The sequence below is a fragment of the Haemaphysalis longicornis genome, unplaced genomic scaffold, assembly GCF_048455015.1.
Source record: "Haemaphysalis longicornis isolate Haplotype H1 unplaced genomic scaffold, Haemaphysalis longicornis Haplotype H1 scaffold_7, whole genome shotgun sequence".
In the NCBI taxonomy this organism is placed as follows: Eukaryota; Metazoa; Arthropoda; class Arachnida; order Ixodida; family Ixodidae; genus Haemaphysalis; species Haemaphysalis longicornis.
In genome coordinates, this window is record NW_027526422.1 from 3,512,488 (window position 1) to 3,535,405 (window position 22,918).

Consider the following 22,918-nt stretch of genomic DNA (forward strand, 5'->3'; position numbering starts at 1 on the left):
AACGCAGCCTCTTCGCGCAACCTCGCCACAAGCAAGCGGGCGGCTTTTCCCCGAAGCGGTTGGGCCGGTAGCTTATCAGGAGCGTAGCCCCGCGAACAGCTGTGAGTTGATATCGAATCTCCATCGTCTCTTGAAATCGAAGCTTGCCTCCCGGATCCGCATCTTCTCCGGAACGCCGACGAGGCACTCGTGCCGTACTCGCCATTAAGCCTAGCAATTCGCCGGTGCAGACCGCCAACCCACGCTTCCGGAGCGAGTCGCAGTCCGCGCGCGGCCGCCGGGGAGCCGTTCGAGTTGCGTTCTGTGTGGGTGCACAGGTGCGTACATCAGCCATGGAGCGCATGGGCCTGCCTCAATCATCCTGACACGAGCACAAGCACCTTAGGCGACTTTTAAAGCTACCATGTTGCCGAGATGAGATTCGCCGTATCGGTGTGGGACAGGGTGCCAGAGGAAACTGCAAGCGAGCGAAGAACCAGCTGCTGGTAGCAGTGCGTGTGAGCGACTCGTGTGTGCGCGCGGCTCCTCTGAGCGGACTTGGGAAGCACGTGTGTGCGTAATCGGCGCTTCCGAGCTGCGAGCATGAGCCAACGGGATCATCGATTCCTGCACGGTCGCCGGCGCCGGCACGCCTCTGGCATACAACTGTCGCCGTGCTCTACGACTCCCGAAGGCGAAGGTCTGCTCGGTAACGGTGAGTCCGCTTTCGCCCCTTCCATTTGTTCGCGCACCCAGTGACGCACTGGGACAGCGGAACTCATCCTCGTCAAGGGTGGAGGAGGAACAGAGCCCCTTGGTGAGCGCGGGGTTTGCGCTTACCTCGATGGTCAAGAAGTGCGGCGCGTTTCTCCACTTGCGTTTCATGTGGCGCCAGATTTCTTTACCCGCGATGGTTATCGGTCGTTTGACAGTTTGGGCTATGCCAGACAGACAGACGGTAACGTCGGAACGAACTGTCAGCTAGAAGGAACGGAGCGGCGGGGTTGCAGCAGGTGTTTCCGGCGCCGGCACCGTTTGTCGTGCCTTTTGGCGCGGGGTGCCGTATCGCGTTACCAGGCCCACGGTTTCGTCTTTACCTATTGTGCGCGTCGGCACAATGTTCGCGCTCTTAGGGAGCCTACATACACCGCGCCTGCGACGAATGCGCGGTGCATGTAGGCTCCCTAGCTCTTCCAGGGCCGTTGTCATGGGACTAAAACTGCGTTTCAGAAATTGTAAAAAAAGAAAAGAAAAATGAGAACGAAAACCCTCGCTGTTGCAAGCACTCACGCCAGCGTTGTTAAAAAAAAAAAAAGCGAACTTGGGGAAGGTCGCGCTGCTGTTTGGTAAGCGCGTGTGAACAACTTCAGTTTGTAATTGGTTTACGGTACGGTTGTGCGTAAGAGCTTTTACCTTTGGTGGAACGAAAGCAGCAACGGTGCCCTGTTCAGTTGAAACCAGCCGCGCAGCTGTCGTGCTGTGCCAAAGGCCGCATCGAGTATCAAAAGTACTTCCGCCCTTATTGTGTGACGCGAGGCCTTCTACGATTTATTCCCACTTACCCTGAAGCGAACTGAAAACAGGCGGATGTACTGTAAGGGACCTCCTGCCTTGGTTCTTTGTTTTTGTGGTTTTGTTTGTGGCATTAAAGCCTCGCAACAAGCGCAGTACCAACTGCCTCTCTTTGCCGAAGCACCGACGAGAACAAACCATTCCCACCGACGCGCGTGGGCCGTGTTTTTCGTTTGTTTGTTTGTTTTAGAGCGGCACGTTTCATGTGGATTTCCGAGGCCTGCGCCGCCCGCTGCGTCATCGCAGTGCGCGCTTGCACGTGCGTTGCGTAACCACGCTGTGCGTCATCTCTGGTTGCTCCGCCCCCTTCTCCGTTTGGCGGGACATTTGAATTTACGCTAGAAACGCCGGGCGCGAACAAGCAATATCCCAATCCTCAGATCGTCACTAGGCGCTTTGTGCAACCTGTGACTTCCGATCGGATGTGGCTGCGCCGATTCGCGCTTTGACCTGTTTCTCTAGCCGCCGTTGCTCCTTCCTTCGCCTTACGGCACCCCTTCCGCTCGGCGCTCTTTTCTGCGCGCAATCGCATTGCAGTTGCCGGCCTCCCCAAATTTGAAAACTCTACCTTCTGTCTTGTTTATTTTCCCTCCTTTATATCCCTCCCCTCCCCCTACGGGCCTGATAAGGTGTCGGCAGCCCACGCCAGACTGTTTCGGGCCCTTTTCTCCCCCCCTCAAAACCTATAGGTGGTATTCGCTGAAAAGTTTAGCTGTAAATTTCTTCGCTTGGCAGCACTGGAAACGGCCACAGACATGGCCGATGCGCCACGGACATGGCGCGGCTTGGGTACAGCTTGGGCCACTGCGCCCGCACGCTGAAAGAAAGAAGAAACAACGGCGTGCGTCGTCTGCTCCGTTTCAACCCGATTCTCAACGGTGGGGTCAACAGAGATGTTATTAATCGTACTCACATTGGACTCGAGGCAATACATTGCGTTCTCGTGAGGTGGAGGGCCGCACAGTAATGTGCTAGCACGGACAAGTACCGCCATCCCACGGAACCCGACGTAACCAGTGACGGCGCTCTCCCACGGTTGCCTGCATGCGCGCCTCGCCAGTCGGAGCTTAGCCGGAGAGTTTGCTGAACAGACTCGTGTGTTTCACTGGCAGCGACGTCTCCAGTTTTCATTCAATCGGCACACCTGTAGTGAGCGTCGCTGTGGCATATATTTTAATGCGTAGCATTGCTTGCCGAGCACCCCCACCGTCTAACGCCCTGCACTTGCGCAAAAATTAACTGCATTGTAGGAGTTAACACATTTAATCGTTATAATAACGCAAATAGAGATGGCTGGTCGTGCGTAATTTTTTTTTAAATGTCCAAAAAATACAAAATTAGAGCAAGGAAAAATTTTGCAAGAAGCAAATAACGAAATAAATATATTAATCACCTTATACCTGCCCCTAGAAACGGAGACGAAAATAAAAGAAATCGTGGAGGAATGACGTAAATATGAATAAAAAAGTGAAGATGGGCCTACCGTGTAACGCCCTCCATTTGCACAGAAAAGCTTAATTGGCGGAGTTAGACTATAATAGTGTAAATGTGCACCATTGGCTGAAAGAAACTATAAGATCACCCAACGCATTCGGCTACTCATGGCCAGAACTGGCTATAAAAATTCTCCAGAAATTCAGAGAATTATCACTAATGCCGCTTGTCTTGAGTGACTTTTTTACAGCAATTTTTTTTTTCTAAATACTGTCCGACCAATTACATCTCCATTTACGCTGTTATAACGATTAGAAGTGGAACTTTCGCAGAATCTGTATTATTGTGTAAATGTCATGCATTATACGTTTCGCCATTTTCCGCATTTTTAAAAATATTTTTATTTTTTATTTTTTCTAAATTTCGCCCGACCAATTATCTCCAGTTACGTTATTATAACGATTACATTTGGAACTGTCCCGAAATATGCATTACTGTGGAAATGCAGGGCATTACACGATTCACCAGTTTCCGTAATTTTTAGTTGTTAAAAATTTCGTTCTACCAATCATCTCCATTTACGCTATTTTAACGATAATAGGTGCAACTTTCGCGATATCTACATTATTGTGGAAACGACCTGCGTCATACGTATTGCCATTTTCCGTAATTTCTTAATATTTGTATTATTGTTTAGTTCGAAATTTCGTCCGACCAATTGTCTCCATTTACGCTATTGTAACGATTATAGGTGAAACTTTCGTGAAATCTGCATTATTGTGAAAATGCACTGCGTTTCACGTTTCGCCATTTTCCGTATTTCTTTATTTTTCTTAGTTTTTTGTTTTTCAAAATTTCTTGCGATGAGTTATCTCTATTTACCGTACTATAGCGATTACAGGTGGAACTTTCGCGATATCTGCATTTTTGTAGTCCGAGCTGTGGGGGTACCTCGGCAAAGAATGCGAGGCATTAAAATTCAGTCAAGACAAACGGCATAAGAACGCTGCGCATTTAGGATAGTCAATTCCCGGAAGCATAACAGCGGCGACCCGGCCTGGTTGTAATGGATTCCTCTTGCGAGCGGGGACAAGATACAGTGGCGCTTCTCCGCGTGTGTGTTCGCTGTAAGGTGGATCAATTAGCCGAATTTCTGCATTTCTTCAGTAATGCTGGATTGGGCGAGTTGGTTTCGGTGGCCGCCACATGCGTGGGATGCGGCTTCTTTAGCGGCGGAGCTTCAGTTCCATCCGCGCCTGGCGTCGTTCAAAAATCGGCGCAGCGAAGCGGAGAGGAGGAAAATGCTGGGCCAAGAAGTGTGGTGGGCAGTGGCGAAGAGACAAGGAGCCGACGAGCAGGTGTCCCGGGGAGTGCGCGTCGCGGTGCGGATGTTCGGTTGAGGAGGCGCGCGTTGGGGATTGTCTGCGGCTAGTGATGACGTAAGCTGTGACGTTGAGAGAGACGCCAAAACAAGGCTCCGTTGTTTCCTCAGTGGCCGAATTTTTTATTAGTGTCGGAATAGGCTAGTTCGTTTCGGTGATTGCCATTCTGGGCCTCTGGCATATGCGTTTTGTGGTAGTGTTGGGTTGGGCTAGTTTGTTTCGGTTAGCCATTACTTCCTTAGCTGTTACGGTTGTCTCCTTTTTTGCGCCTACGACATTTTTTGTAAGGTTGGTAGCTTGCGCAGTGGCATGAAGTTAATGAAGATAGACGGGTGCAGTGCAATTTTGTGACGTACAGGTGGCAACAAAATTATACGGACCATCTGAGCTGTGTGTGAAAAAATATTGGCGTGTCGCTTCCCGCAACAGCCCGCTTTAGAGCGCGCATGCGTGTTCTTGGCATGTGAATTTTCTTAATTACGGCCGCCTCGAGAGAGAGAGAGAGAGAGAGCGAAAACTACACTGCGCAATAACGTGCACATGAGCGGTTCCTCGGTCCAGGAGCCCACGTGTTGTCCGGGCTGCCGCAGCCCTGGTGACAAGCAGGAGCTGGTCCTCAGGTCGACCGCTGCTCACGGGAAGGGGACGGGCCGGAAGGTCTGAGTTTTTCGCCCGTCCAATATCATGTGCGTCCGAGTTCCAGCTTCCTGGCAGAATTTACATTTAGCGGAGCACTGTGTAGGAAAGAGTAAATGCGGACTGGGTGAGGAAAAGTGCCTCCTTGAATCTGTGTGAGTGTGACTCCTTGGCTTTTGGTCAAAGATGTGTGAGCACTGGGGGAGGTCTGCCTCGTGTTTCGAGAGAGAGAGAGAGAACGTTTATTCGAGCTTTCCAAAGTGGGAGTGGTTCCCTAGTACAGGGTGATTTCTTGGTAGGTGAGAAGAGGTATGGAAGCGCTCCCGGCCTCAGCGGCTCGGTGAGAGAGGCCTCGGGCCTGTCGATGCGCAAAATTATTGCCCGTCAATGCAGAGTAGGCTCGAGTCCACACAATGTCCACCCGATGGGCAGGCGGATGTTGCTTCAGAAGTCGCCGTGTGGCCGCGGCCACCCGACCGCACAGTAGCCTGCGGCAGGCGGCTCGTGAATCGGTCAGAAAAATCTTGGAGGTGGTTTGAGTAAGGGCAATCGCAATAGCTAAATCTTAAGCATCCAAGGGGGAAGTTGTCCGGATTGGGGCGTTGGTGATGATGGCGTTCTTAGAGGCTGCCACTGCCACCATAATTGGGTTATCTGGGTAGAAAGTTTTTTTATGGGCTTTGCTTCGGTCTTCTCTATGCCCAGGGTGGAGTCCGGGTACATATTTTTCGGAAGGGGGCGCACAGAGATAAACTGGCACCAAGTGCCGCGGAGCGGGACCAGGTGGGATCTGGTCAGGGCGTGACCATTGGATATGTTGAAGGACCGCGCGGCCTGCTTTGGTTTGGGCAAGTCGAAGGCGTTTACTGGAAAGGTGGGCTTCGATGAGCTCCGCTGTGGTATTGTGGAACCCATGCCTAGTAGTTTGGGCGTGGACGTACTCACCGGGACACCCAAAGCGGAGGATGTCGGTTCGAGATGCCCTCGAATGTGGCACAGGTCTTTCGCAGAGCGAGCGGAACGATTTTCCGCAGCGTGTGGCAGGGACACGAAAGTGTCAAAGCAAGTTGGCCTGCCCGTGACCACCTGCGGCAATACCCCCGAAATGTTAGGAAAGTGTATCGATCCCGTACATACTATTCCTGCACTAAAATTTGTGACGTCGCGAATGCATATTAGTGGAGCTTGCCTAAGCGTTCCATTTCTTGAAGAAACCATGAAGCAGGGACATGTAAGTGTAAAATAAATGCACGCGAGAATTTTCGTTAAAGGGGGAAGTGAGTGCTGGGATTGTGCCAATGTTGGTCGCTGTCACGACACAATTCGCATGGTTTCCAGACGAATTGCAGCCAACACGTTTAATTAGAAGTTTCGTACTTGGTATTAGGTAAAAACGGGATGTTGGAAGAGTCACTGAGTAGATGCATTATTTATAGTTACTTGCTTTAGACAAATTTGGGGCCATGTAAAGTTCTAACAGACGGACAAAGAAAAAAGTAATGCGGTGCCGTGTGTTCGTGCTATTTCTTTGGTTTGCGGGTAGGTAAGCAACACGGCGTCTTAGCGGACACGCGCTGTAAATTATCCCGGCTGTTATTCCGCTTTGCGTTTACCGTGTCTATCTGCCGTGCGAAGATCGAACACCTGTAAGTTTGTCGGTTCCGCGGGCCACCAAAATGGTATGGCAGTCACCCATGGTCCGCGCAGGCTGGGAAAGATGCAGCATTTCAGCTGGCCCCTATCGAAACTCGCGTGCAAACGTTCCCGAAACGAACCGCGAAAAGATAAACGCGGGGCTATTATAGGATGGCGCACGTGGCACTGTCCCTCTGCTGTCCGGCAACGCAGCAGCGCCCGCCATTGGGACCCCAGGAAGGAGCACCTGCAGGGACGCGTCCTTGAAGTACCGATGTACCGAAGTAGAAGTACCGATGCGTACTGCTGTTGGTACTGGGCGCACTATGCTTATTTTAGCTGTCATGCACTGCGGCGCTTTGGGGCTGTCTCAGACGACACTGGTCGATTGGAGTAGGCGACGGTGTCTCTTACGTGATCATATATTTGTCGAATCAACACCATGTTTCAAGAAACGATTGTTTTCCACCTTAACAAAAATAAGCCAGGTGCAAATACGGTCAAAAACAAATCAAAGGCAGAAAACGGTCCGCCGCGGTATGGTGGTGCCATCTTGGTTGACTAACGGTAAACAAGGCTGCGCAGCAGCTTGAAGACCTGCCATTGTGATGCCATCGCAGACGTCATGAAAACACTGTTTGGCGGAAGAATCAAAATTTTAACCTAAATTGAATAATTTCTCAGTGAATAAAGCATCTTTTGCTTCCGGAAAAGCGCTGGGAGAACTATAAACCACGAAATAAAACACGACGTCGGCTTAGGGACTCGCGCCGCTGTTACCCGCCGTGGTGGCTCAGTGGCTAAGGCGTTGCGCTGCTGAGCACGAGGTCGCGGGTTCGATTCCCGGCCGCGGCGGCCGCTTTTCTGATGGAGGCGAAAAGCAAAAACGCCCGTGTGTACGAGATTTCGGCGCACGATAAAGACCCCCAGGTGGTCAAAATTAATCCGGAGCCCTCCACTACGGCGCGCCTCATCGCCTGCGTTGCGTCGGCGCGTTAAACCCCCACAATCAATCAATCAATCAATCGCGCCGCTGTTGTCTGCTACGCTCCGCTCGTGAGGGGCAGCAGTAACTCTGCTAGAAATCACCCGCTTTGATGCTTTCATGCATTAAAAAGCGCATTTCTAGTAATTCCGTTACTTTTCCCATCTTCTGACACATGTGAATAATTTTAAGCTGTATCCCCCGCAAGTTTCCAACGCACGAGGAGAGAGAACAACTTTCGTAAGAGCATCGGTCAGAAGATCGTGTGTAACTCGTCCTTTCTAGCTTATTCGCAAGGTTCCGCGCTCATAGCTCCTCGATATAAGTATTCAAAATGCGTGGGTTTCCGTACAGTATTTTTGAGATGCCCTTATGAAGACTCAACAGTGTAATGCTACGTATCAAGCAGCGAGCCCCTACACACGCATCGTACAGCTGCAGGAAATAAAGCGGCTGTCTTCTATTTCTTCCGTTTTCGTTGACTTGTAACACATGATTATTTTTTTTGTGCCTAACTTATGTGCCTAACTTTGTGCCTTCCTTATGGCTGCACGCAAGAAGGTGCTTAACCGCAGCGTGCGTTGTTTAGTCAGTTACAAATACAATGAGAACGTTTGTGCAACGTCACTTCGATTGCGCCCAGAAAACGTTATCTAGAGTACTTCAAGGCGGCTTTTGGGCTCCTAACTTCTATCGTAACCATCGTTGTCATAACGAACTGACCCTCAACCCGAATAATTAGGAAATGATTACGGTGTTGAAGGCTTGATATACTCGCTAACGAACGCTATAAATAGTATACGTGCGTATATTATAAGAATCGAAACCGATGACTATTTCCAATCAGTTCTTTGTTTTCCAACCCTTCCAGGAGTAAAGAACAAATTCTGGTATACTCGGGATGGCATTCTATGAATTGAAGAAAATTACCCTTACTATGTGGTCCCGGTCTGAGGACCCGGCCCACACTTCAGCTCGATTTATACGGTTAAATATAGTTATCTCCTCCTCCTCCTCCTCCTCCTCTTCCTCCTCCTCCTCCTCCTCCTCCCCCCCCCCCCCCTTGAGCGCAGTTTTCCTAAAAAGCATATCTTAATATTGAAAAAATATGGCTGTGGTAAATGCACCGAAATATCCCTCCAGGTCTGAGCAAACATAGTGTTATTGTATCTTTACCGTAAACTTGAGTCGTTTTGCTCAATAAACCTCCATACTGGTATCAAATCATCATGCGCCTGTACACACAGTGGGTTATTTGGAAATCAACCTACAGTTTTTGCAGCCCATAGTGCATGTCGGCATACTTTCACACAATGACAACGTAAAGAGATGTGACACAATACTTTCGAGTGTTCGCCAAGGTTGCAAAAACTGTTTTACCTTACATATGATTATAATGCTTTCTGCCAAAGCCAACAGCCCCGAAGGCCGAGAATTTGTTTTGATCTTGTATTAAATGCATAGCATTTTAGTAACTCACAATGTCACGTGGCGTTGGCGTGCGCTGTCGTAGTCCGCATGCGCGCCTTGTCGTAGTCCGCATGCGCGCCCTGTCGTAGTCCGCAGGCGCGCCTTGTCGTAGTCCGCAGCCAGGAAGAAATAACAGTTTCCGGCGCCCGGTTTCGAACCCATGACGCCGCGGGCGGAACGCAAGGTGCCCGGCGCACAACCGACCGAGCCACGAAACCGACACAGATTTCAATGCACCGAACGCGCCTTATATCCTTCACTCATTTCTCGTTTGTTTCGAAAGCGCCACAAGTTGTCCCGCGCTACCAAAAGATGGCGACACGGGTCCCGCGATCAAGAGATACGACTTGCCGGCGCACCCCCTCGGAAATGCTGTGCATTTGATCGTGCCCCTCGCGAGGGGGATGTCTTTTTTTCGCTGTTGTCGTTTACTAGAAGCTGGTTGTTTTCTTTGTTCGAAAAATTGCTAGATACAGAAACTGATGCCTAGCTCCGACTCTTCGCGCTCCACACAGGACCGGCTTTGCAAGGAATAACGTGACGCCGGCAATGTTTCTTCCGTTGCGGTACCCAAAACTACACTTTAACTCACGCCTTGAGCTATTGTATCCGATTTTAAATCTAATATTAGGATAAAAAGTTACGCACACGCAAAATCTGGTACGGTCAAGCATCAGACGTCAATCGAGCGCAAAAAATAGCAGGGAGAGCGAGCGCCAGTGAAGCAGACGACAAATGCGAGAATCCCTGAGCTGACGTCATGGAGGCGTAATTTCAGGGACCTTATGGAGGCGCGCTTCGCAGCGTCGCCCGTGGTCGCGCTCACCGGGAATAATCGGAACTGCCACAAGCGTCTCTTCGAGGCTTCAAAAGAAACTTTCGCAGTGACGTAAATATGACTACACCTTCGGGCTATCAATGGCTGCGGCCGCACGACGTTCGCAACGACCGCACGATTGCATCTGGCTCGCCAGTCGCGTGACGTGAGCCTCCTCCGACGAGGGTACGGCGCCAAAGCCGCTTCTAACGATCAGTCGTACGATCAGTCACATGCCAATCGCATACTCTAGTCGTGCGCGTGTCTCGCGCTTAATAAAGCGCGAGACACATGTATGATTGGTGCATGCGAATCGCATGCGACTGATCGTTACGACTGGCGCCACGACTAGTCGTACGCGTGAATTTGAGACACATGGCCCGATGCGCGCGTGCGATGCGTCGTCGGCGTCGCTCCGCCCACTGTTTTTGCTCCACGGTCAACTGCGACGATCGCTGAGCTGAATTTGAAGATTCCGCGCGTTTGTTCGCAAGAAATGGATAAAGCAGGCAATCGTGAAGCGTTTTCTGCCTTCGGAAACAGTCCGCGCACACGCCGGCCGCGCCTGCCAGCTCGGCACACTCAGCGGCTCGAACCGGCGCAGACGGTAGCAACCGCTTGTCGCTGCTCTTCTGAATCAATATGGTGGCTAAAAAGAAGTTCCACATGCGAGAAAGTAGGTGTTAGTGTGGTGAAAAATTGTGCTAAGGGCTTATTTTAAAAGTGGCGATCAGATATCTGCCGGGATGCAAGCCTACGCTGACCGGACGTGGATGCCGCGGCGCGCGTTGCGCCGAGCGGCCGAGAGATGGCGATACCTGCGCAGAAGCATCGAACAGGCTACGCAGATGTCTTGGTCACCGATCGCTCAAACGGCCGTTATAGCTGAAATAAAGTTCCACATGCGAGAAAGGGGACGATAGTGTGCTGAAAAGTTGTGTTACGGATTGTCATTCGCAGTTGCACAGATAGCGGCGATCAAATATCCGCCAGGATGCTAAGCCTAAAGTTCCCATCACCCGAGCCGACCCGAGCAACGCAACCCGGTTGCGGGCTCAGCGGGCTCTCATTGGCTGTGGCCTCACGACGATCGCAATGATGGCACGACTGCATCTGGCTTGCCAGTCGCACGTCGTGAGTCTCCTCCGACCAGCGATTAAGCGCCAGACACATGTACCACGGGTGCACCCGATTCGCATGCGACTGATCGTTACAATTGATCGTTAGCTAGGGCCTGTTTTGGCGTCGTTCGCTGGTCGAAGGAGGCTCACGACGTGCGACTGGCAAGCCAGATGCAGTCGTGCCCAACGTTTATAAATACTTTTTATAAACGTTGGTTGTGCCGTCGTTGCGATCGTCGTGAGGCCACAGCCAATGAGAGCCCGCTGAGCCCCAACCGCCCACAACCGGCTTGCGTTGCTCGGGTCGGATCGGGGGGTGGGAACTTTTAAGTACGAATGTACTTTAGAAGCGACCCCGAACCTTCCGCCGTCCGCAGTGCGCCTCCTCCTCTCCCCTAGCAACGGCGCGAGGAGCGAAGGGGAGCGTCTGTAGCAACGGCGCAGCGACGTCACACCCCACGTGACTGCGCGCGCTCCGCCCTCCCGCGCCGTGGCTGCGCGCGCCCCGCACCGGCTCCGCATAGGGTGCCTCGATGCGCGCCCGCTCCGCTGAGGGTGAGGACAACCGCGTCGTCTGCTAGCGCGACCGCCATTTTCTTGCATCCGCTAGGCGCGGGGCGCGCGTTTGCTGCGTGACGCGCCTTGATAGTGCTGGTCTCGCTAACAGTGTGGGCTTGATTTGGCTTTACTTTTGATATACATTCTTTTTCTAGCGTAGATGAACAGAAGAGTAAGGTTTTGGTGAAGGATTCTCTATTTTGAGGTGATAAGTGAAGGTATGGTGAATGCCTTTCTTTTTTTACGATAGGTGACACGGCGGAAAACTTCACGCCGTCGTGTCATACCGGCGCCGTGAACTTGCTGTCGTTGCGTTTATATATAAACATAGCAGAAAGTAGGCGGAGTACACGAAGGAAGGGAACTGCTGCATATTCAAGTGTGAATGTCCGGCACGCTTACAGCCACTGAAACTATTTTTCGGTACTTACATATATAGGATTGCCTGGCGGCAAAGTGTGTCATGCATGCACTGTGCAATCTGAACGTGATTGATTGATTGATGAGGTTTAAAGCGTCTACGCTACATAGGTGATGAGGCGCCGTAGTGGAGGGCTACGGATTAATTTTGACCACCTAGGAATCTTTAACATGCGCCGAAATCTCGAACAAACGGGCGTTTTGTATTTTCGTCTCCATCAGAAAAGCGGCCGCCGCGGTCGAGAATCGAACCAGCGTCCTTGGGCTGCAATCTAAACATAAAGGCTTACACGGATGTAGGAAAATCATTTAATACCTTGAAGCAAAAATACACTATGCACAAAGTGATGAACGACATCCTCCACTGCTGATACATAATACATTATGTACAAAATGATACAAACACACTTCACTGCATTTATAATACAGGTAATGATAATTATGCTCGAATGTTTTCGAACTTGCTCTTTGAGGTTTTGAATTGCGTTCTCAGCATGTGTGTGATGTTCTTGAAGTGCGGTGTATCTTCTTTCCAGGTCTGCCAACTGCTTTTTCAACTCAGCTCAATCCCTTTGTGTCTCACTAGCTGTGAGAGTTTTATTTGTCGAGTTTGTAATTTCGACATTCAAAGCTTCGACGCCTGGGCTGTTGAGTTGGAGGTTTTCCGATGACGTCTCTTGTGATACCGATGGCGTCTCTTGTGAGTTGACTCGGGGAGGATTTCCGCTGTCTGATGATGCGTGAAGTTTTTCAGCGGGGTTGTCCACCTCTTCATTGTTGGATGTGGGCTCAGGCTGCGTTCTGTCTCGGGGTGGCTTTCGATGCTTTGGACCGATTTTTAAAGTAATGTACGCACTTATACGAAAACACGCAGTGAATGAAATGGTAAATACCGACCTCTGATTGGGAAAGGCGTTAGCACAGCATTTGGCTTCAGCTCCTTCCATCCATCTGCACGGATTTTTTTAAAACAGGATCCTTTAAAGTGAGCCTGCACGCTAAATTGTCAATATAGGTGCCTTTTGCTCCCGAGAAATAATAATAAATGACGTGAAATCAAGGCAATCAAAGAAACCGGCATCCATGCGTATCGGCTCACATCCCCACATGATTCACATAATAGACGTGTAATTAACACATTTCTTTTCACCTCCATGCGCTACTTTTATGGCATGATAAGCGACAATAAATGTCTTAAATATTATAATTTTTGCGCACAACAAGATTTATAACAGACTTTAAGTTGAGACAACACGGAGAAACACGAGCATAACGCGTCGCATGCAGTTTTACGCTTTGGGATATATCATTCACACTGCCAAAAAATGGGCTTTTGGGGAAGTAAGCGTGATTCGCCGGGGTGACGCTTCAGGACTGAGAAAGGTCGCACACCTTTTTACAACGAGCGGCTTATTTCGTGATACAAAGTGAAATGACTAAAGATGCAAAGCGCCACCCATTTTATATCGGCCCCCCGCTTTAAGAGGCCACGTCCGTTTGCATCGATCAAAATATAAAAAGGCCGCAAAAGCATGATGAAACCTCCAACATAAACACGTAAAACCGTGCGTCTGGTATCGAGAAACAGCCACACAGACAAGCTTACAATCGCCCCAAATAGATTTTGCACTGCTTGGAAGCCGGGTACTTGCACTCACTACATATGCAGGAATGCTTCGTCGGCTGCCACTTGTCCCGCTTGATCTTCACCGTCCACAGAAGCCGCCTTTTTGGGTCTCTAGGAAACGAAACATGCTCCAGATATTTTTAGCGCTGCTAGAACACAAGAGAACGCAGCACCCAGACATTCTGCAAAGAGATTTTGTGAAGAGCGCCGCTTTTCGCGCGCCTAGCGCGGGAGTCGGCGGGGGCGGGATGCAAGAAAATGGCGGCGGCGCCTCCCGAGAACCGGTCTTGGCGGCGGCGACCCCTTCAAAGAGTGGCGCCACCCTCCGCAGAGCGGGCGCGCATCGAGGCACCCTAGCTCCGCACCGCTCCTCGCGCCGTGACGTCACACTCCATGTGACCGCGCGCTGGCGCCTTTGCCGTCTGCTCCCCCCTCCCCCTCGACCTGACGTTCAGGAACGGTGGACGAGCCCTACTGCGCATGCGCCAACTAGACATCAAAAAACAAAGAAAGAGACTTTTTTTTTTGCCGGATGTGACGTCATAATTAAAAAAAATGGCAGCTGTTGTACGTTTACTTTGCTGCGATCTTCTCGGCGTGATTTTTGTCTGCCGTTGCAGCGGTGCATGGGTGTTCGGCTTGCGATTGTGATAAGGGCGCTCTCAAAGACTTCTGGAGAGCGCTCACGGTGGTGTGCAGCGTGTGATTGAGACGCTGAGTGTGTGCGGCCGCCTTATTTGCGCGTAGTGCGTTACGACGGTGAACACGGGCGTTCTGCATAAGTTGTGCCGCCTCGATTTGCGAGAGTGATGAGTGCGCTCGCGACAAGCTTCTGCGCTGCATTTTATTAGAGCACCGTGTTGAGGCCGCTGGGCGTTTCGTCTCCGATGTGCGAGTGCGCGTATGCCTTCAACATCAAACGGCGGTGCTATCATGGCCAGCCGCGAACGATCGTTCGCACGAAACTCTTGTCGCTCACCACACGGTCATTGACTAAGAAATATCAAGACAAGACTATTGCGACCGGCCAGCCACGAGCGATCGTTCGCACGAAACTATTGTCGCTCACCACACGGTCGTTGACTAAGAAATAACAAGACTATTCCGACCTACAGGCTACAAAGGTGATTCCTGCGCGTCGCTTTGGTTCGTCGAACCCCGTGTCTTGTAATCGCTGCGTGCTGTCATAAGCTCTTGACATTATATTCAGGAGGTCATGGTCCTGCTGCATATTCTTAAATCATTGCAAAGGACTCTTGGCGCGCAGAAATGAAAAGTTTGTAATTATCCACGTTAGTTTCGTTGGTCTCCAGAGGGTTGCTTTCCTGACGAGCGTATTGATGCGTATATATCGCGGTATGGGAGCTGTACAAATGTGTTGACGGATGTGGACGGGCACACTTTGTAGCTGTTCTTGGGGCGCTGGATATACGAGGAGTTCAAGGGTGTCTCGTCTGGTAGGTGGTTGAGGCGGGAGGTTTGGGAGTGATGGTAAGCTTCGTGCAGTTTATCTAAGGTATTATGTACTTCCAGTTCGACCAACTTGCACGTGGGTGTCGAGAGGGCACTGTTCGGTCCGTGAAAATATTTATTTCGCCCACCACCATATTTGGTGCCCGTTTGCGCTTCTGCGATCAGCCTTCGTCGTGTTCTGCTTGAGCGTACACAGTGACAAAGTTTGATAACCGTAGCGGGACCCCGCACGACATGCGGCAGTGGGCCAAATTAACATTCTCAAATGCTATTTCCATAACACTGTTGGACACGAATTCTTGTAACTTTGTTCCTCCTGTGGCTACACAGCCCGTCACCATGATGCACAGCATATACTGAAAGTCACGTAGTTTGTTGTTCCTATTTCAATGTATCTTGATGGTACATAGGGCAGACAAGGCCCTAACAGGCGGTGGTGGGAGCATGCCGCATTGGTGACGACTTGAACAGAAACCGATTTGGTGCTCCACTCCAAGACTCAATGCACGCCAGGTGGCTGCATGCCAGAATTTGATACGACGAGAGTGCTGAAGTTGTATGGCACAAAACAGGAACGAGAAATCTTTGAGGCCTATGTGATAAAGGTGGGAGACAGATGCACTATAGAATACTGAATAATTAGTGTGAAGTGTGCAGCAGCTGTAATTGCTTTTTATACATGTGGTGTTAAAGCAGTGTCACATGAGGGTTTTGTTTACTTTGTAATCACTCTCAGAGGGAAATGAAGCTTCGTTGATGAAGCTTTCCTCTATCCTTTCCTTGAGTCATGCCTGACATTTGACCAAAATTTCCAAGATGAAGTCTCAACTAACCTGCATAGCCACCTTCATTCAGTTCACTGTTTTGATGCATATTTAAGCACAAAACCCTGGGACGTCTGCCATTAATCACTCATAAAAAACCCTTGATGCCCGCCACACTCACCACTACCACTTCCACAACTTTGCAAAAAACAGATGCAAGCACAGCCATGACAGATTCCACCGTGCTTCCCAGTAAGCATGTCCCTTTATCAAGAAGGATGCATCACACCTCAAGTACACTACGACGCATACAAAAGCTAGTGATCATCTACCTCATCTGGACATCACGCCTTTCTACAAGGGAATGAGGCGGCACACACTGCTGCCCTCAAATTTACTAGCCACGGATTCGTAGAAAGCAGAAAAGACCTGCCAGATTCCCTCGCGAACCTCTAAGTCCAAAGCCGTTTTACAGATGCCTACAAACCCACACATACTACAACACAACATATTACCCAACACGTGCCCCTATGAATGCCCACCCTGCAAAGGAAGGAAGGAGAGAGAGAGAGAACAAACACTTATTTCTAAGTCCAGGTCCTAATTTGAAAGTTCAATTTACCGGATCCGCGTAGTACTCCTGAATGCCTGGTCCTAATTTGAAAGTTCAATTCACCGGATCCACGTAGTACTCCAGAATGTCCATGCGGATCCGGTGCACGTGTTTGTAGAGAGCTTCCTGGGCAGCCTAAATGTTCACTGTCGGCGGGGGAGACAGCCAGAGCTCCCAGGAAGTGATGAAAGTGAGGGATTGGGTAAGAGATGGTGGGGTGAAGTCCCAATTAGAATGAGGGACGGATGGGTAGAAAGAACACCTGGGGCAGGAAGGATGGCCAGGGCGCCGATAGATGCGGTGAAGAATGTGATGGGAGGGGAGTGAAGAGGTTTAAGCCTGTCGAATGAGGCACGCAGCCTCACGAGTTAGACAGGAACTGGGGGGTGGGTACAGGGTGCGTGATAGGCATTGGGCGTTTAATTGGTAATGGCGGGAAGCGCGGTGTTGAGTACGAACCGTCGGCGGGTGGTACAAGGTTGGCCAGGACATGGGCGGACCTGGGAAAGGTACTCGGGTGAGCGCGTCTGCTAAGGCGTTTCCGCACATGCCAGCGTGGCCAGGAACCCAAACCAGTGTGAAGCGTGGCCAAGGATTCGATGCAAGTATCGAAGTGACGAAATCAGTGGTGTGTGGGTGGGTCTCATGGTTAGCGAAATTACGAAGTGCTGACTGACAGTCGGAGAAGATATATACTGGCGTGGTGGTAGGAACATTAAGAGTAGCATGCTCTATTGCAAGGGCAATGGCGTATTCTTCGAGGGAGGTCGAATCCGGTGGAGGAAGAAAGGAAAGCATAGCAGTGTTTAAAGAAGGGAGTAGGAGAAATGAAGCCATGCCCATTGAGTTTGAGGGTATGTAGGAGATAGTAAAGGGAAGACAGAGCGGTTAAGCATCCAATCAACTGCACCCAATGCTTATCAGTGATTTCAAAGAAATGCGTCAAACTTGCATGAAACACCTTACTGCATTTTTAACTATCGTTCATGAAATTATTTGTGTAAATTATACACTTATACTCAAGTGACCAGGCAGTATATTTGAAGGTGTGTGAACATTCGCAACTTAGAATACTGTGTGAGTACTTTTTGATATTCGATTTGCAGCTCTGTTTCAAATATTTGAAATTTACAAATAGTAGAGGAACGAATGTTTGCTCTATCTGAAGATGTGCAAACTTTCAAGCTTCACTACATGGTAAGACCTTGCGGGTTGGTTTTTCTGCATGACACCGAAGCCGTGCCAAAAGCCTAATGCAGAAGCCTTGCACCAAGCAAGTGTTCACTAACTGTGCTGTATGTTAGGTCAAGTGCCACACTACAAAAGCAAAATTTATAATCTAAAATAGCTTTCCTATAAATATAATAGCAGAAGTGAGAAATAAAACGTTATTGCTGGCTTGTTGGTGAGGTCCCACCGGCAACTAGCATGCGCAGCTTCCTTTCAATCATTGAGGAGAGTGGGGGGACTGCTGCCTATCATATTAAATATGCCTAATATGCTTACTGTGTTCACAGCATTTTGAGGAGCCCATATTTCTTTATCTCAATATATGCAAAATTCTTGTTGCACTGGTTTGCATGTCTATGTTTTATTTTCTCTGTTACATTAAATTTTTTGTATGTCAAGCGCAAGTACCTGAACAGAGATGTGTCTAGTTCTGACTGCCTAAGATGTCTTTTTTGGTGTAGTTATGTTTTATACACTCTAGAAACACCAAAACAAAGATAGTGTGGTTTGAAAATATTCAATTCGCAGCCAGCTTTTACTATTGGTATTCAAAAATATTTTATTGAATTCACAGCCAAGTTTAACTTGTGTTCAATTCACAGACGCAAAGTTGATAATCACACACCTCTAAATATATGTACAAAAGGTAAGTTGTCGTTTGTAGTGACAAGAAACACTCAGCTGCAGTGGCGTCGCTAAGGGGGGGCCGGGGGTCCCTGGGCCCCGGGTACCAGCCCCTCGGTGAAGGGGGGGAGGTGCCACTTGTGCCCCTACAATGTGCAATGCTGACGTCGAAAACTGGAAGACAACTGTAACGAGACCAAAGCTTTGGCCTGTTCAATTTACGTCCCCACCAGTCTATTCAAATTTGTTTCCTGGTACAATGGAAGAAAGCGAGGAGAATTTCGGCATCCAGGAATGTCGCGGTAGTCGAGGATGGGTGCGGCTTAGGAGTTAATTGGCTGCAGGGTGAGCGGAGGCAAACAAGGAACGATTCCTGGAGAGGGGGTGCGTCGGTATACGACTGCGACGCTCGGAGGGGTGTAGCGAGCGAGCTTGCTTTCCAATGGGACAACAGGGGCCTAACAAAGCCCCTTCATCACGTCCAGGACCACTGTTGGGGCGGCGGACGAGATCAGTAGGGGGGAGGAGTGAAGGGGGAGGCATCCAAGCCTACGAGAGACTTTGGTCATGTGTCCTCGGCGGTTATTCATGTGACTTTTTTTACGCACATCAGATGTTGTGTACGGGTCATGGTGAATGTTTAGCATTTTCTGGAGTCTTCGCAGTGACGCGTTGGAGACCATGTACCCCGGTCCGGTTGTCATATTTTCAGAAGGAAACAAAGGTGAAAATGACCTGAAAAAAAAAAATATGGGGAAGATTGAATCTTGAGGAAGCGGGGACTGATAATTAAAACGAAATGAAAGTAAGTGTGAAACATGCAATGAAGGTTGGTGCGGGGGAGCTAACTGTACAAATTAAGCCTGTGTTGGGAGGAGGGGTGGGAGCTCAGGTGTCCAACATTAGGTGAGACAAATGGGTTGTCGCGATTTCCCCTTGGTTGCACCCGATTCCTTCAGTGCTTGCACTAACCAACCAATTCGCAATTTAAGCAATTGCAAAGGATCTGATATCGGGTGTTGATAGCTCATTTTTTATGTCGTTGACTTTCCTTCATCGTGCCCAGTGACGCAGCCAGCACATGGCAATTGTACGAAGATGGCATTATATGGAAGGGGCGTATCCCATGCGGCCCCGTGTATGTAAACTAAAAGAACGGACGAGTAGCTTGTTGAACAAATTATGCAAGAAATAGAACAGTTATGTAGGCATTAATTTTATTTACCAAACTTTTAATCAGGTAAATCTATGTTTTTTTATTTCATTCCCCTGTAAGTTAAGAGCAATATAAATGAGTATCTGCGTTGCGCACATAAATAAAGCGGATAGCCGTGTGTTCATGTTCTTTCCATTTTACCATGGTTTCCGAGTGACCGTCCCAAGGAGTTCTAAGTGAAGAAATAGTTGAAGCTGATGACCTAAATATTTTGCTCTGGTAGGTTCATCATCTAGGTGGAGGGTGAGAAAAAAAAGGACAGGACAACGAAATTAAGTGCATAACAAAAAGTTAAACACCAGGTACGTCACCCACTTTCTATCATTAGGCATTCGATCCGCTGAGTGCTCCCATCCCGGAACATGGTCGGGAGACCACACGATAATTGAGGTGGGAGTGAGGGGCAGTTTCTGTGTTAGTGAAAGCGTTCTGCTGAGTGCTTTGTGAACATTACTAGAAAAAAAATTTTGAAGACTGTGCGACAAAGGACAGGACGCCCGGTGTCGTATACAAGATTTTTGAGCTGAGTGCCCCTCCGCATGCAGTGGGGAGGAAAAATCTACTGGAACAACTCAGGCAGCACAACGACGACGTCTGGCTCCAAAACATCAGACCGCAAAAGAGACTTCGGTGAAACACTCCAGAAGCGTGACCAACTGGAGGAAAAGTTGCAAAGAACATAAATCCTTCCCTACGAACCCTCCACTTGTGTACATGCAGGCACCGCGCTCCACAGCGAAGCACTTTGTGAGTGACTGGCGCTACAACGCGACCCCAGTCACCCCTGAAGGAAGAGGGAATCGAGATGGGTCCCAAATGTCTTGTTCTTGGTTATTACTTTTGGTTGGAGAGGGCGATATTATTTCCTCAGCTACTGGGAAAAGGTTGTTTCATCTAGGATCTGTCTTGAGCTAGTCGACTGTACAACGACGTCAATGAAATTGTCACCAACAAATCGGGATGGGCGCGACCGAACGGTTGTGACCCAGCGTGTGGCGCCGATACACTCGGGCCCGTACGAATCTGATATTTTACTCAAGAGTTCTTTCTTTATCGCTTCGTAACCTCCTTCGATTCAGATTTCCTTCATTGACTAGTGGCTGCTTCACTGGTAAGCCCGAACCTCACATTTTATACTTTATACTGTGTTCGTTTTCCCAAGACGCCAATGTCAATTAACTTATTTGCAAATGTGTGGTGGAATCTTTTTACAACGTACGAAAGGAAACGACAACATTGTCGCAGACAAACATCCACACGACTAGCCGTGCACTGGCCGCTTAGACGACTCATGTACGGCCAGGCATCTCTTTCCCCGCTAAATGCTCCCTTTCTATCTGCTTCCATTCTCAGTAATCACATAACCATAGAAATAGAGACCCGACAATGTATCTATTTCAAACGTACTGAAATTCTCACTTAGAGAAATTTCCAGCAGTCGCATGCTGCCACAGAGGCTGCCTTTAGTGACGAACGGGCAGGCGCAGGCGGTTTTTCCTAATTTATGGGGCGGCCGTTTCCTTCACATTTTATACCACTTGTCCTGCACAATACTTGGAAATAGCTTTTTTTTAAGTCCGGCTGTTGTTTATTTGCTGGGACAACTTCTATTTGTCCCCCAGCCTTCTTTCACCAGGCTCCGCCTGTGGTCCTTCAAGCATAATTTGTTCAAGGTGTGTTCCTAGACACAGGAAAATTGATGCGAATGAAGCGACTATTTGTCTTGCATGTGTTGCCTTTAAACAGCCCTATCATTGCTGGCCGCCCTCCTCCAGGCCCGCGGGACGTCGGCATGATTTAGTCAACACAGCGGGCTGCAAAGCTTTCCAAACGCCTCTGGCGACCACCTTATAAGTGTCGTTGTCTGACGAGGCCCGAGACTCTCTCACACCTCCATTGCTCTTGCAGGCATCCATTCGCTTGGTATCGGCTGTAAGATGTGGTACTCTCACACTGCCGCATATCAGCCTTCACTTTTCCCCTAACCTACTTTGGTTTGGCACATTACACCCTGTGCTGCCGCAAGTAGCTCTTGGCCACTCCTTTCTCGGCTGCTAATGGTGTTTTCGTGCTCACGAGTGACACACCATAATGCTCCTTACTGGTAGGATTTTTATCGATGCCTAATTCACTGAAAAGGTCAGTGTTGTGTATCAAGATCTGCACCAGAGTCGTCGTCTGGGGTTCTCTAAACCAAGCTCGTGTAGCTATTATTGCCTAAATAACACACGGCTTCTTATCTTGCTGCTTACTTTTCTAATATATTGCCAGTTCTTATAAATAACTACACATCAAGTATCCTGTGGCTTCATTTTGCATCGCATGTCGCATATTATGCATGCTTGCATTGACGTTTCGAAGCCCATGCATTCAGTAGCTGTAAAATTTTTTTTTTTACATTGGTATCCAAATGAAAGACAAAATTTGTCGAGACCAATCGCTCTTGTCGCGCGATGAGAGCAATGCCAAGTGACAATAGTGACAGAAATCGCTTTTGGTAGCTTTAGTCGCAAGTGTGAACCAGCGTTCATATGCTAACAAGAGAAGACATTAATATTATCAATAATAACAATAACACTAGTTTTATTATTAATCATTGTTTTGTATATGTGAGGGGGAGACAAATTTTCTGGGCCCCGGGTGCAAGTTTACCCAGCAACGCCACTGCTCAGCTTCCATTGCCATCACTGCTGGAGAGAGAAAACTGACAAGCAAAACCTCATCCCTGACTAATTTCAGTTTTAAGTTGTAGTGGTACTTTTGTGCTGTTCGACAAGCAATCACTTATTTGCGGTAAGATTGCTGCAGGCAAGTCCTCAGTCACGCTAAACACAGAAGAAATGAACTTGAAAGCATTGCACATCATAAGATCTGTTCCTAAAAGTACCAACTGAAGTACAATATTGTTCTTCGGCATGTGACAGCACACATCAAGGGCATATTGGGTGAACTGTCCAGCATCTGTTGAATGCATTGCATTATACCAGCTTGAACGTGCCTTAGAAGGGATAATTTTAAAAGCGGTAACTTGAGAGGGCCCACGAAAAAAAAAAATGCTTAGCACCAGGGCTAAGTGCAACTAGTTAATATTTTCTCATTCACTACTTGAGGCCTGGATGTGGATTAAGGCTTGGTTCCTACAGCCGGTAACAACAACAAAAAAAAAAAAAAACTTTTGTCCTGTGCGCAGCCCTACCTCCCACCGGGCTGCATGTCCTATTATCAGCTGGCTTAAGGTTTCAGACCAACAAAGTGATTAGCAGACAGATTATGGGAGTTACTACACCTTCGCAATGGTGAACATTACCTGCCTGCCTCACGACTCCGAACACACAATTATACCTTCGCACAGGTTAACTCCG

At 49.0% G+C, this 22,918-nt stretch overlaps 1 protein-coding gene across 1 annotated transcript in view; it reads left to right on the top strand.

The window, feature by feature from the left end:
- Nucleotides 1-22,918, top strand: part of LOC144144318 (polyamine-transporting ATPase 13A3-like) — a 147,272-nt gene continuing 124,354 nt past the window's right edge. The window contains exon 1 of the mRNA XM_077675702.1: nt 1-694. Within this exon, the coding sequence (XP_077531828.1) occupies nt 583-694 (112 nt within the window). The 5' untranslated portion in view covers nt 1-582. The remainder of the gene's footprint in view (nt 695-22,918) is intronic.